At 40.5% G+C, this 13,626-nt stretch overlaps 1 protein-coding gene across 1 annotated transcript in view; it reads left to right on the top strand.

The window, feature by feature from the left end:
* Positions 1-13,626, top strand: part of CFAP44 (cilia and flagella associated protein 44) — a 138,030-nt gene that overhangs the window by 118,709 nt on the left and 5,695 nt on the right. Inside the window, exons 28-33 of the mRNA XM_019922445.3 lie at positions 1,396-1,506; positions 2,768-2,898; positions 4,149-4,265; positions 5,133-5,334; positions 9,053-9,213; positions 10,739-10,873. Coding sequence (XP_019778004.1) covers positions 1,396-1,506; positions 2,768-2,898; positions 4,149-4,265; positions 5,133-5,334; positions 9,053-9,213; positions 10,739-10,873 — 857 coding nt within the window. The remainder of the gene's footprint in view (positions 1-1,395; positions 1,507-2,767; positions 2,899-4,148; positions 4,266-5,132; positions 5,335-9,052; positions 9,214-10,738; positions 10,874-13,626) is intronic.

Consider the following 13,626-nt stretch of genomic DNA (forward strand, 5'->3'; position numbering starts at 1 on the left):
GCTGGGTGCAGGTTTTCTCTAGTTGTGGTGAGTGAGGGCTACTCTTTGTTGCGGTGTGTGGGTTTCTAATTGCGGTGGCTTCTCTTGTTGCGGAGCACGGGCTCTAGGCATGCGGGCTTCAGTAGTTGTGGCTCGTGGGCTCTACAGTGCAGTCTCAGTAATTGTGGCGCACAGGCTTAGTTGCTCCGCGGCACGTGGGACCATCCTGGACCAGGGCTCGAACACATGTCCCATGTATTGGCAGGCAGATTCTTAACCACTGTGCCACCAGGAAAGTTCTGAGACATTTTAATTTAACAAATCTTCTAGTGAGTATAAGGTCCACTTCTTATCTCTGTTTTTTGATGTTCCATATAATAGAAATTGCCACATGGGCTCAAGGTGTTTTAAAAGAAAATGGGGTTAGAGTTGAGTGGGGGAGGTCTACAATTCCTTATCCAAAACTCTTGGGAGCAGATGTACTTTAGTATTCAAAAAATTTTATAAAATATATTAAATATGACATTGTTAAAGGAAAAAATCATTCATGACACTTGCTAAGAATAAGGCAGACTTTATTCAGGGAGATCACTATAATGGAATTTTATAGTAGGGGAGAGATCAGCTCAACTCTGAATACAACAAGGCAAGTGGAGATTTATAGCCAAGGAGCATGGTCAGGGTTAGTTGATAGAAAATTACTAAGAGGTAGGGTAATTCTTTGCTAAACTGACCTAACAGGGTTTCTGTTGAAGGCAGGCCAGAGTGATAAGATATTGAGGGTAGGGAATAAGGAATTCGACCAGCTATCAAGGGTGGGGAATTACTCAGCAGGACTCTTGCTAAAACTGAACCAAATGGGCCCAGGACAGAGCCCATTTAGTTCAAAGTCAAGCACTAGTCAGAGGACTCAGAGGAGTCTGACTCAAGTTTGGTTAAAGGCGAGAGTCTTTGTCAACTAACACCCCCAGCAGGGTTTGGTGCAGAATCTCTAAATCAAACGTCGTAATACTTCTGCAGCAAGACATGAATATTCACACTAAGTAGGTTAAGTGAAGATTATAAATGGTATTACTTCGGTTCAGAGAAGTTATGAAAAACCTTCTCTGTTTTCAGAGCACTGTGGTTTAGGAATTGTGGACTGTATAACCAAGTGTGTGTTAGGTGGGTCACAGCATAAGCAGCTTGGCAGCCTCTCTGACTCAATGCATTGAAATTAATTGCACAACCTTCTGCAGGCATTTGAGTTTGTGGTCTCTGTATCCGTAACCATTTAAAATTCTTCTAAAAATACTGAATAATTTCCTTATTTACCTGTTGTTTCCCTAGTAACTAACTCATTGAAAAATGATTTATTTTTAAAGTCTTAACACAGGAACTTCTCTGCTTATTAACAATGTTTCCCTCTCTCCTCAGATGAAGATGAAGAAAGTGATGAATCAAGTGAAGAAGAATCCAGCTTGGAGAGTGATGAGGATGAGTCTGGATCTGAAGATGAGGTTTTTGATGATTCTATCTGCCCAACAAGTAAGTGGGATAAAACCATGCATTCTCTGTTACGTGTGACTGTGGATTGATAATACCAAAAATTCCCTTTTATTGGTTTCTCGATTGTCTCATAATGATATTTAAGGAAAGGATGGCTTAATATGTATGAAGTATAGTCTAATGGATACTCTTTGGGGCTCTCTGGACAATTAATTTTCTGTTTCTTGAGGCAGATATTTATAAGTACTCAATTAAATAATCTGCAGACAATCTCTAGTTGATTCAGAGTCATAAATTATGCAGAAAGTTTCATTTTATAGAGAAACAGAAGATTTATATATAAAAATATATATTTAAGTATATTTTTATAAAGCTCTTCCTTTTTGCCAAACCATTCAGTTTTCATATTTCAAACCTGTTTTGTAAGGGCAATTTTTACGTTTCCTGGAGATGCTTGGTGAAACCAGTCTGAAATATTCTTACAGTCCAATATTCTTATAGTCCAGACCAATATTCTTACAGGCTCAATACATGAACGGCTCAGTAGGAAAACTGTTTCTTCTTGATCTGAAATTATTTTCCTAGGTATTTCATATCAATTATAAATCAAATTTTAAAGTCAAATAAAGTTTAAATCTTGTTTTGATTTTGAAAATAAGAATCTCCTTAAAATCATATTTGTGAGTGGAAGAAAGCTAGAAAATCTTGTAGTGCAACTTGTTATCTTATAGCAGGATTAAACGGCTTGAACAAAGGCTCACAGTTAGTTTAGTGGTAGAACTCGGGATGGAGCTATGGTTCCTAAATTCCATTGTAGTGATCCATTATATTTTCACATTCTTTATCAATTACTCAGTGGATAAATGTGGCTGTCAGTGTGATATAGTGGAAATTAATACAGAGGTACTGTACTTGAATCCCATTCTGTCACATATCAGCTGTGTGACCTCTCTGAGGCTTACGGTGGTCGGGTGGTCGTGACCTATAAAATGGGAACAACAGTCTCTACCTTGCAGGGCCTGTGAGCCTTGAATGAGATAAGGTACATAAAGGACCCAGCACCGAGCCTGGCTCAGAGCACTGCTCAGAACATCAATACTAGTATCATAACCACTATCATGATTATTAATACCATTCATAATTTCTACCCAGAATAATTTCTACCTGGAGCCCTAAGTATGATGGAACCTTGCTGGAGTAGATGGACATTAATAATTCTGAAGCTCCAAAGTCCACACTTATTGTATTACTACATTCCCTAACAAATGGGGCTGCTTTGCTGTTTTGACTGTCTTTTCAGATTGTGATAAGGGTCTCTTTGAACTGGCCCTTCAACTTCGAGAGAAAAGGCTGGACATTGAAGAGGCCTTAGTTGAAGAAAAGAAAGTGATCGATAACCTCAGAAAGGAATATGATACATTGTTCAAAAAAGTATGTTGGTCTGCCCTTCTCAGGTCTGTTCATCCTCTCCCAACAAGCTACATCTCCTTGCAGCTATAATATTGCTATTTCATAGCAATGGCATGAGTTAGGACTTCTTGTAAGAGAACAGACATTTCCCATGTTATATCCATTTACAGTTGTGGTTGAGGGGCCATTGCTCTTTTAATGACTGGGACTTTCTTTATCTAAATCATTGGCCTCCAAACTTTTTTGATTACATACTTCTATAAGTAAAAAAATTGTGGAGCACATATTCCCACAATAAATGTATATTTATTTATAAATTATATACATGAACTATTGTACTAATATATTTTATGTATTATGAAACATTTGCAAAAACAGAAATTAACAAGAATAAGATAAAAGTAAATAGAAATTGAAACTTCTTTCCGGACCCCAGTAGATGACTTTGACACTCTGGGGTGTATGCATTCCATGTGGGAGGCCACTAAGCTAAACTTCTGGTACAATTATAGTGATTTTTCTGCTGTATCTGCTCAGTTTCCCTCTTAAGTACTCTTTCCTAGAGCAGCATCACTTGACTCATATTCAGAAATATTTTTGATAGATTGCTTCTCTTGAACAAGGAAATGATTTGGAAAACTTTCTAGTATTTTAGGAGATGAAGCTATGTGCTTTAGAAATACTGTAGTTAGTAGTTTCATTACTTTAAAGGACTTTTTTCTCTAGTTTATTGATGTCATTATGACCAAATGAGATTTGAACCATCCTGACAAAGACATTCCAGGCTGAGAGATGCTTTTTTTTTTTTTTTTTTTTTGCGGTACACGGGCCTCTCACTGTTGTGGCCTCTCCCGTTGCGGAGCACAGGCTCCGGACGCGCAGGCTCAGCAGCCATGGCTCACGGGCCCAGCCACTCTGCGGCATGTGGGATCTTCCCGGACTGGGGCACTGCACCAGGGAAGCCCTGAGGGATGCTTTTACTGCAGAAAACAAAAGGGAGATGGGGACAAGTCTTCTGAGTTTTCATTAACAAAACCTATACAACTCTGGGGTCATTAGAACAATTGAAAAAGTGGTGTGGATCATGACTTAGCAGGAAGAGAATAATATATATTGCTGGGCTGCAGACTGGGATCGTCCGTTTAATCACCACAGTCCAACAAAGCAGATCCAGCTCATGCTTTTGCTTCCTCCCAGAAAGGCTTCATTTACCACCTCGGGTATATATTCAGTGAATCTTTTCAACATCTCACACATGGGGCTTTCCACAGGTCAAGATTGTGGCAACTAACCTGAACATGGCCGAGGAGGCCCTGGAGGCTTATCAGCGTGAGAAGCAGCAGCGGTTGAATGAGCTGCTGGTTGTGATTCCTCTCAAGCTCCACCAGGTGACGGGTCTGAGAGGTTGCCCCACCCTGTCTGAGCAGGAAAGCCATATGACACTCAGGCTTTTCCAGAGAAAAATTCATGGGCCACTAGGGGGCAGAAGTGCAGTCCTTGTGAGAAATCTACCTGTAGAATGACACCCCAACTTTTCTTACCCCTTCTGAGATTGTTATAAAAGCATAATATGAAAACATGTATGTTTCCCTGTGGTCCATTATCACTTTGAAAGTTGAATCATTTCAAGTCTGAAGAAATGAGAAGCCTATGACTTAAGGGAATGGCTTGGAGGTTGAAATGTTGGCTCTTGGGCACATGTCACTTTTCACACCATCTTTAAGTAGACATGAACTAATGATGCAAGAAGTAGCTTCACTTAATCTCTACTTGTTAATGAGGGAGGTTAAAATAAAAGGAAAATATTCTTTCTCTTTTTTCCCTCTTTGTTCATCTCTATATCCCGCTCAAACTGCAACTTACATTAAAATGCAGAGATCATATCAGCGAAGTACCATGTTTTGTCACGTAAATAGAGAAAGCTGTATGTTAGAAAAAAAGCCTAAGATCAGCCTTACATACATCTTGTTTAGCCTGAACCAAACAGGATTAGCGATCTGTAGCAATTTGCCTAATATGCCAACCCTGAAATGTCCGTTCCATCCTTATGCAGTAGATATCAAGCATGGTCTTTTTGGAAAGAAGTGCTGTCCCAGAGGGACATAATGTGACTTCTATTTGAAAGTGGCTTCCTGCTTTTACCTTACTCAGTGGTGACAAGGGACAGAGAAAGAAGTGTTTCCCTTATGCTTTCCATGACCTTCAGTTTAGCTTGGTCTTTGTCTATTTTGATTTGTTTTGTTTTGCTTTCGTAGATAGAGTATGTGGTATTCGGAGAAATACCTAGTGATCTTTCTGGAACTTTGGTCTTTTCGAACCACTCCTTGGGACGACTGCAAGAACGAATTGTCCAGCTCCACGAGGAAAATTCCCAGCAGCAAAAACTTAACAAAGATTGCCGGGAACGGCGTAAACAGCTCATCCGAGAAAAGAGAGAGATGGCCAAAACTATACAGAGTGAGTATTAAGCCCGTGGCTTATTTAGTAATATTTATTGATTAGAGAGGGAACTGTCAAGTGCCATCTCCAACTTTGAAAACAGTAGGTCATCACAGATCGGAATCACTGAGAGGAAATAACACCTTCCCGTCTTCCCACTTACTCTCTCTCCTGATTCTATCAAAAGGTCATTCTCCTGGTTTAAAAGGATAAATATTTTGTCATAGAAACAGTTTCTCGCAATTTTTAAAGGTTTTATGTATAATAAATTATAGAATAATACAGCAATAGCCCCTGTACCCACTAGCAAGCTTAAGAAATAAGCATTGAAGATACAACTGAAGGCCCTTCTCCTTATAATACTGTTCTGCTCTCTCCTTCCCCAGAATCAACCACCAGGCACGTCTGTATACATATGGATGTATCCACACACAGTATACAAAGTGCCTTTGTATGTTGTTAACTGTAATATAATATTATTCCTATCATTTTGCAGTTCACTTTATTAAACCAGTTTTTGAGAGTAATCCGTATTGCTACAGATAATTACTCATTTTAACTGGTACTACAATATTCCATTGTAGGACTATAAGAGTTTTTCTTCAGTCTCCTGTGGATGGATATTTAGGGTACTTGTAATTTTTCATGATTACAGGCAGTGTTACAGTGAACCTTCTTGTACATGTCTCCCTGTGCATGTGTGGAAGGAGGCGAGTCCCCAGGACTGGGGGCTCTGGGTGAGAGGGGGGTGTGTGCATTTTCCGCTGTCCTGGGTATTGTCAAGTTGCCCTCCAAAGTGGCTGTACCCTTTTCTCGCCCTTGGCAGTGTGAGAATTTCCTGGGCTCCATAGTCTAATCAACACTTAATACTGCTAGACTTTCATATTTCTGCCAACCTCGTAGATGTTAAAATTGTATTTCACTGTTTCCTGAAGTCCTTGAGGTTGAATGTCTTCACATAGCTTATTTGCTGTTTATTTGTGTTTCCTTTTCTTGCCTGTCATACACTTTGCCCATTTTTTTACTTGTTTTTTTTATTTTATTGATTGTAGGGAGTTTTTTTCCTATCTTTTATGTCTTTCTTTGTCCATTACATTCACTTTGAATCTTTTCTAATATGTGTCTCGCCTTTTTACTTTATTTAGTGTATCTTTTTGGGATACAGACATTTAAAAATCTCAATGTAATTAATTTTATCAATCTATTTATAGTTTGTTCACTGTGTGTGTGTGTGTGTGTGTGTGTCTTAAGAAATCCTTTCCTATTTTGAGGTCACAAAGATATTTTTCTATCGTTTCTTCTATTAGTGTTCCTCACATTTACATTCTTAATTCAGATGGAATTGAGGTGTACAGTATAAGATGTATGGAGTAAAGACAATTCTCTTAAAATACCTTTTGAATATTTGATATATGGAACATATGTGTAAGTGATGAAGTATTCCAACTTTAATAATAATATTACCAATACTATAATAGCATCTACCTTAATGCCACAGACCTGTACACTTTAAAGATTAAAATGGTACATTTTGTTATGTGTATTTTACCACAATTGAATAATATTTTTTAAAAGAAAATTTGAAAAAGAAAAATAATGGGAAGAATATAGCAGTCAGTCAATCCAAGTGGCTTGGATTTGTAGAGGTCAGTTTCTAATGAGTGATGATGGTTCTACCCTCATGGGTGGCTGGATTATACAATTTTAAAATACATGTTAGGACTCTATGTTTGAATAACACTTATTTGAGACATAGAGTTTTCTCAGGTATAAACCTTGAGGCCCCAATGTTTCTCACGTACTTCACATTCCTTTGGCTTCTGTAGCCTGTGAATGTTGTTTATATTTGGAAATACTATTTGTCAAACCAAGGAACAAACTAGTATGAAAATGAGGAAAGAAGCTTATTTCCATCTGAGTAACCTCGCAGTTTGGAAAAATGTGTGAAGAAGATGAAATGAAGTATTCACATTTCTGGAATGTTAGTTGAAATTAAGTTCTTTAAGTTCTTTGAGTTCTTCTCCTACCCCCGGTCCATTTTCTGAAAGCAAGTTGTGAGTCTGGTTAAAGACTGATCTCCTAATTCAGAAGGTGAAGCTAGGAGTGGTTCCTTTACTGTATCTCAAAGAACAAATGCTTACCAGTGATGAGAAACACCACAGTCACTCACTGTTGCCTGCCTCCATCCCTAGACCCAATGGGGAAGAAGAGGAGAGTCTAGAACATGGGGTGGGGAGGTAAGTTCTCTCCTTTTCAAGGAGAGCACAGCTTGCAGCCATGGGGACAGAGGATGGGGAGTGTTCCAGAAGCCTTTATGTGCCCAGGGAACACTAGCTGGCCTGAGTCAGGAGGAGGGTGTTGTTAGGCTGGCTCCACAGTGGCGAGGACCAGAGTCCATGTCCTAGTACATGAGGCTGCCTTGGGAGAGGGGACCCTGTTATATGGGGCTAGCTGGGGGAAGTCAAGGTTCTTACTGAGGGAGGCCAAGCAGGCAGCCACAGGCTAGCCACACATGTGCCAATAATCCAGTCATTTCATTTGCATCACTGATTATCATGGCCACCGCATGACACAAGTCCATGGGGCGCCACTCACGTAGAATAGAAATGAATAACCCTCCCTGGATTGTGCAAAATGGCAGCCATGCTGGTTATACCATTATCATTCAGCCATAACGATAATACCTGAAGACAAATTCCCGTACTGTAACAGAATTGCATCATCTTGTTACACCTTAGGGCCTTCAGACTTCACTTAGGGGACTCTGGTGACTGAGAAAATCTTGTTACAAGATTATACTTTCTTGGGGAGCTCAGACTCCACAAATGGAATTTTCTCCAGGTTTTCCAGTGTTCACATGTTGAGGAAACACAGTTAACAAAAGTAAAACATATTGCATGTTAGATGGAGAGGATTGTTAAGAAGAAAAAATTAGAAAGGGACTGGGAAAGAGTGCTGAGGTCCATAGGAAGCCAGGGAAGAGCTCCCTGGAAAGGTGATATACTTACTAAGATGTGGTTCTCCCTGGTTAGCGGACAAATTACATTTGGTTACACCTTCAGAAATGGGTGTTTTGGAAATGAGTCTTTCACCAGTCTCACAACTTGTTTTCAGAAAATGGGCTGTGTGGAGTGAGTCATGTGGCTATTCGGGAAGAGAATTCCAGACAATTCCATACGAGAATATCCAAGTGAGCCCAGAATGTTTGAGAAGGTTGAGAAAAAGGTGTCTGGAGTGAATGAGGAGAGAGGTGTGGGAAAAGAGGTGGGAGAGATAATAGGGGCAGGGCAGGACAGGTAGGACCTTGTGAACCGCTGCAAGGATTTTAATATTTTTACTTGGAATAAGATGGAAACTTCTGTTCAGTGACTGTTCTATTCTCAACACCAGAGGTTATAGAGATCAGTAATAAAAAATTAAAAACTGAAGGCTTCATAATCCCATTTGGGCCCATGAATAATCTGAGGAGGGGCAGATCAGAAGGTGTAGCCAGTTGGGAAAGATGAGTCCCTTTGACACAGGAATTTGAAGTAGATGAAAAGACAAGAGAGCAATGTGCATTCTAAGTGAGGAAAGTTGTAGGTGAAAAGTCACAGAGGAAAACCCAACTGGTAACGTAAAATCTCTTATCATCTTCTTGCAAAAGCTGTTCCTCAGAATGGTAGTGGTATTGGTATTATTCATTTAATAACAGTGGGATCTGGTGAACAACCTGACACTGACTGTCTTCTTTTAGAAATGGAAGAAACAGTCAATCAACTAATGGTCAGCAAGTTTGGCCGTGTGGTCAACCTAGAAGCCCTTCAGACACTTTCTGTGAATACAACACTTGAAGAACTAAAGATCAAGAAACTTCGAAAGGAGCTATCAAACGCAAAGGAAATGAAGATGTGGGAGGTTAGGATGAGAGGGCAGGTGATCCACTGGGTGGAGGCAAGGACTCCTGGTGAGCTTTCAGTGGTTCCTGCAAAGCATCTGTACACCTGGAGGCACGTGTGTGAGCCCCACTTGGTTCCTCCATGATCTTAAGCCTGTCTCGGCTTTCTTACCATTCACTTAGTTGAGCCACTGGTCTATCTTGGGATGAAAGCACTAGCATTGGGTCTGGGATCCAGGATTCATGTAAATATGATGGCAAAATGGCATGAAAGATTACAGAGAGATTCTACTCTGAGGTCTGCATTAAGGTATAAACGTTCTAATAGTGTTAGACATGAACTGCTATACTCTGAGGACCTAATTGTATTATTCTAAATAGCTTTTGATGCTATTTCCATTCTGGAAATTAGAAAAACATCTCTGAGTAATACATTTTATAACAAAGTATCTACTATTTAGCTGGTAGGGTCTTAGAAGGTATTAAATGCCTACACTGTTCCCAGAGCCATGAGATGAGGCAGTACCCCAGTGACAGCCTGATTCAGAGACAGGAACTTTTACAGAGATTTTATAAGCCCACAAATAATTATGGCTTCTCCAGTTTTCTGTCTTCACAGTAGATAGGGAAGGAGGAGAGGTTCCTAGCGCTAATCTTTTTTTTTTTTAATATTTATTTATTTTCCTTATTTGTTTTTTGGCTGCCTCAGGTCTTAGTTGCAGCACACGGGGTCTTTGTTGAGGCATGCGGGATTTTTTTGTGACGGCGCAAGGTCTGCTCGGGTTTCTCTCTAGTTGTGGCGTGAGGGTTTTCTCTCTCTCTAGTTGTGGCGCGCCGGGCTCCAGGGCACGTGGGCTCTGTAGTTTGCTGCGCGTGGGCTCTAGTCGATGTGCGCAAACTCAGTTGTTGTGGTGCGTGGGCTTAGTTGCCCCATGGCATGTGGGATTGAACCTGTGTCCCCTGCACTGGAAGGCGGATTCTTTACCACTGGACCACCAGGGAAGTCCCTCCTAGTGCTATCTTGTCTCATCGAAGATTTGCCACTGTACCGTGAAGAAACAAATTACTTCAGTGTTCGTGTCAGTGGGATGGTCCCTATCAGGGTAGTGCTGGAGATAATATGTGCTATCTAAAATAATTTGTTGGAGTAGTAGGAGAACAAAGGAAAGCCACTGGCACATGTATGGCCATTCAAGCGGGTCACCTTGAGGATCCTGGGCCAAGACTGGGGAAAAAGCAATACAGGAACATTTCCTGCTTAAAGGATCATTCTCCCTTTTAATGAATGAATACCATCACTCAGTATGCACCCTAATGTCATTGCTCAACAATGGAGTGATGTCTATCTTATTTTTACCTACTTTCATCCTGCTTACATTCTCCTTTAATCAAACCAGACCCAGTGCACTTGCTTCTGATACTATTGGCTTATTGTATTTTTCTATGTGCACATCACTCCATTTGCCTGGTGGTTTTGATCAAATCATTCATTTTTCTCTGCTTCCTCATTCACTTAATCCATTTTGCATCTTTCTGCCCCGGTAGGAAAAGATTGCTCAAATGCGACGGGAATTGATGATGAAGACAAAAGAACACACCAAAAAACTTCATCAGATGAATGATTTATGTACTGAAAAGAAGAAACTTGATTCTCAGTTGAATATTCTACAGAACCAACAGGTATGTTCCTTTTCTTCAGACCTTTTGTCAGAATTGGGGATGTTCTATAAAGGGAATATCAAGTGCTGGCTTTTAAACAAACCTTGATCTTGGACGTTTCTGGCCCACTTGGGTCCCTGAGGACAGAGTTGATACCGTCTATATTAAAATGAGCCTGAGGGACTAGCTTTACTGTATGCCTACTGGGTACCATGAATTCATACAAGTACTAATTAAGGGATTTGCCTTGGCCCTTGCAGATGTAGGGTTACTTAGGTATAAATAATGACATCAACATGCTCCCTGAATTTGGTGTCAAACATCCATTTCCAATACAGGTTTACTTCCTTTGACCTACAGGGGGCCTCCTGAATTATGGGAGGCCACATGTTACTTATTAAAACACTTGTTACTTTTTAGGGCTTTCAACTTTTATATAAAATTTAATATATAATATATAAATAAATATATAATATATATTATATTATATATTATAATATATATTATATATTATAATATATAAATAAATATAATATTTATTGAGGCTAACCTAGTAGTACTTAATACAGCATGTGGTGGATAATACTTATTTATAAAGTTTCACCCTATTTAAGCCTTGCCTTCTAGGGACATAACACATGTACGGCATATTCTGAACTATGTGCTATAATCTTTTAATAGTACCTGCAAAAATGCTGTTTTCTTTTTTTTTTTTTTTCTCTTGGTTTTCTTTACGTGCCCAGGAAATGTTCTAAGCCAGGGGTTCTCAAAGTGCGGTTCCCCCAGATCTACAGAATCAGAGGCTGTGGGGGAGGGGTCCAGCAATCTAGAACAAGCCTTCCAGCTGATTCAGCTGCATGCTAGAGCTGAAGAATCACTGGTCTAAGCAAAAGTCCAAAAGAAAGAATGAATAAGAGGCTCTGGGAGGTTTACAACTAAAATAGAGAGGAAGCCTAGAATCTGAATATCAAAGGCCCTTTATCCACTAAAGAATTATTGAATGAAGGGTCACAGCAGTATTCAAGAGCGGTGATGCCTAGACAGACTCTTCACAGAGTCGTCAGGGAGTAAACATCTGTTGACTTGATGTGCTTTGAACGTCCAGATACCTTGGAGAGGAAAGAGTTTGGAGGCAGATCAGTTGACTGGGAAAGGGAATTGATTGTGTAGGTCTCTTTACATAGTATATCTTTATATATATAGCTTTACATGTATGGTCTCTTTCCATTGGCTGTCTCATTGAATCTTCAAAATACCACTTTCCAAAGCTCAGAGTGGTGAAGTAACGTGCTCATGCTCTCAGAGCTAATGCGTGGGGAAGTTTCTTTTTTTTAACATCTTTATTGGAGTATAATTGCTTTACAATGGTGTGTTAGTTTCTGTGTATAACAAAGTGAATCAGCTATACGTATACATATATCCCCATATCCCCTCCCTCTTGCATCTCCCTCCCACCCCTCTAGGTGGTCACAAAGCACCGAGCTGATCTCCCTGTGCTATGCGGCTGCTTGCCACTAGCTATCTATTTTACATTTGGTAGTGTATATATGTCCATGCCACTCTCTCACTTCGTCCCAGCTTACCCTTCCCCCTCCCCGTGTCCTCAAGTCCATTTTCTACGTCTGCGTCTTTATTCCTGTCCTGCCCCTAGGTTCTTCAGAACCAATTTTTTTTTTAGATTCTATATATATGTGTTAGCATATGGTATTTGTTTTTCTCTTTCTGACTGACTTCACTTTGTATGACAGACTCTAGGTCCATTGACCTCACTACAAGTAACTCAGTTTCGTTCCTTTTTATGGCTGAGTAATATTCCATTGTATAAATGTGCCACATCATCTTTATCCATTCATCTGCTGATGGACACTTAGGTTGCTTCCACGTCCCTGCTATTGTAAATAGAGCTGCAGTGAACGGGAAGTTTGTTTTTAAACTGTCTGACTCCATAGCTATTACTCTTACAACAATCTAGGCATGGATTGGGATGAAGATGGCAAGGACAAAAAACCAACAGTCAAAGACATTTCAAAGTAAGAAGAGCCAAAATTTGTTTGGATATGGAGAGAAGGAGGGAAAAGCTAAGGTGACTTCAGAGTGACTGACTGGGCATGAGGGGCCGTGCATTTAGCTACAAGTAACCAAAAGCCCCACTTTTGAAGAGTAGCTTAAACAAATAGGGGTGCTTTTCCTCACTTAACAAGAAGTCTGCAGGAGATGACTGAGGGGGTTTTAGTTTAGTGGGGCTGTGATGTCAGGGCCAGTATCTCTGTGACTCTCTCCGTGGCTGAAGTTTCCTTCAGAGTCACAGACAGCTGCCCCAGCTCTGTGGTTGCTGCCCAAGTGCCAGACTCTTGTGTCCCTTTCATTAAGAAAGCAAATGTTTTCTGCTACATCTACTTAGCCACTCCCAGCTGGAAAAGAAAGTGGCTAAGGTTAGTGTTTAGTTTTCACAGCCCCTGAAGTGAAGGTGGGCAAGGGAGAAGAGGCAAGAAGGTACTGGGGGCTTCCCTGGTGGCGCAGTGGTTGAGAGTCCGCCCACCGATGCAGGGGACACGGGTTCGTGCCCTGGTCCGGGAAGATCCCACATGCCGCGGAGCGGCTGGGCCCGTGAGCCATGGCCGCAGAGCCTGCGTGTCTGGAGCCTGTGCTCTGCAACGGGAGAGGCCACAACAGTGAGAGGCCTGCGTACCGCAAAAAAAAAAAAAAAAAAAAAAAAAAAAAGAAGGTACTGGGTAATGACAACCCCTACTTATGAGGAAGGGCTGCCATAGTAA

The sequence above is a fragment of the Tursiops truncatus genome, chromosome 4 (assembly GCF_011762595.2).
Source record: "Tursiops truncatus isolate mTurTru1 chromosome 4, mTurTru1.mat.Y, whole genome shotgun sequence".
NCBI classification, from domain to species: Eukaryota; Metazoa; Chordata; class Mammalia; order Artiodactyla; family Delphinidae; genus Tursiops; species Tursiops truncatus.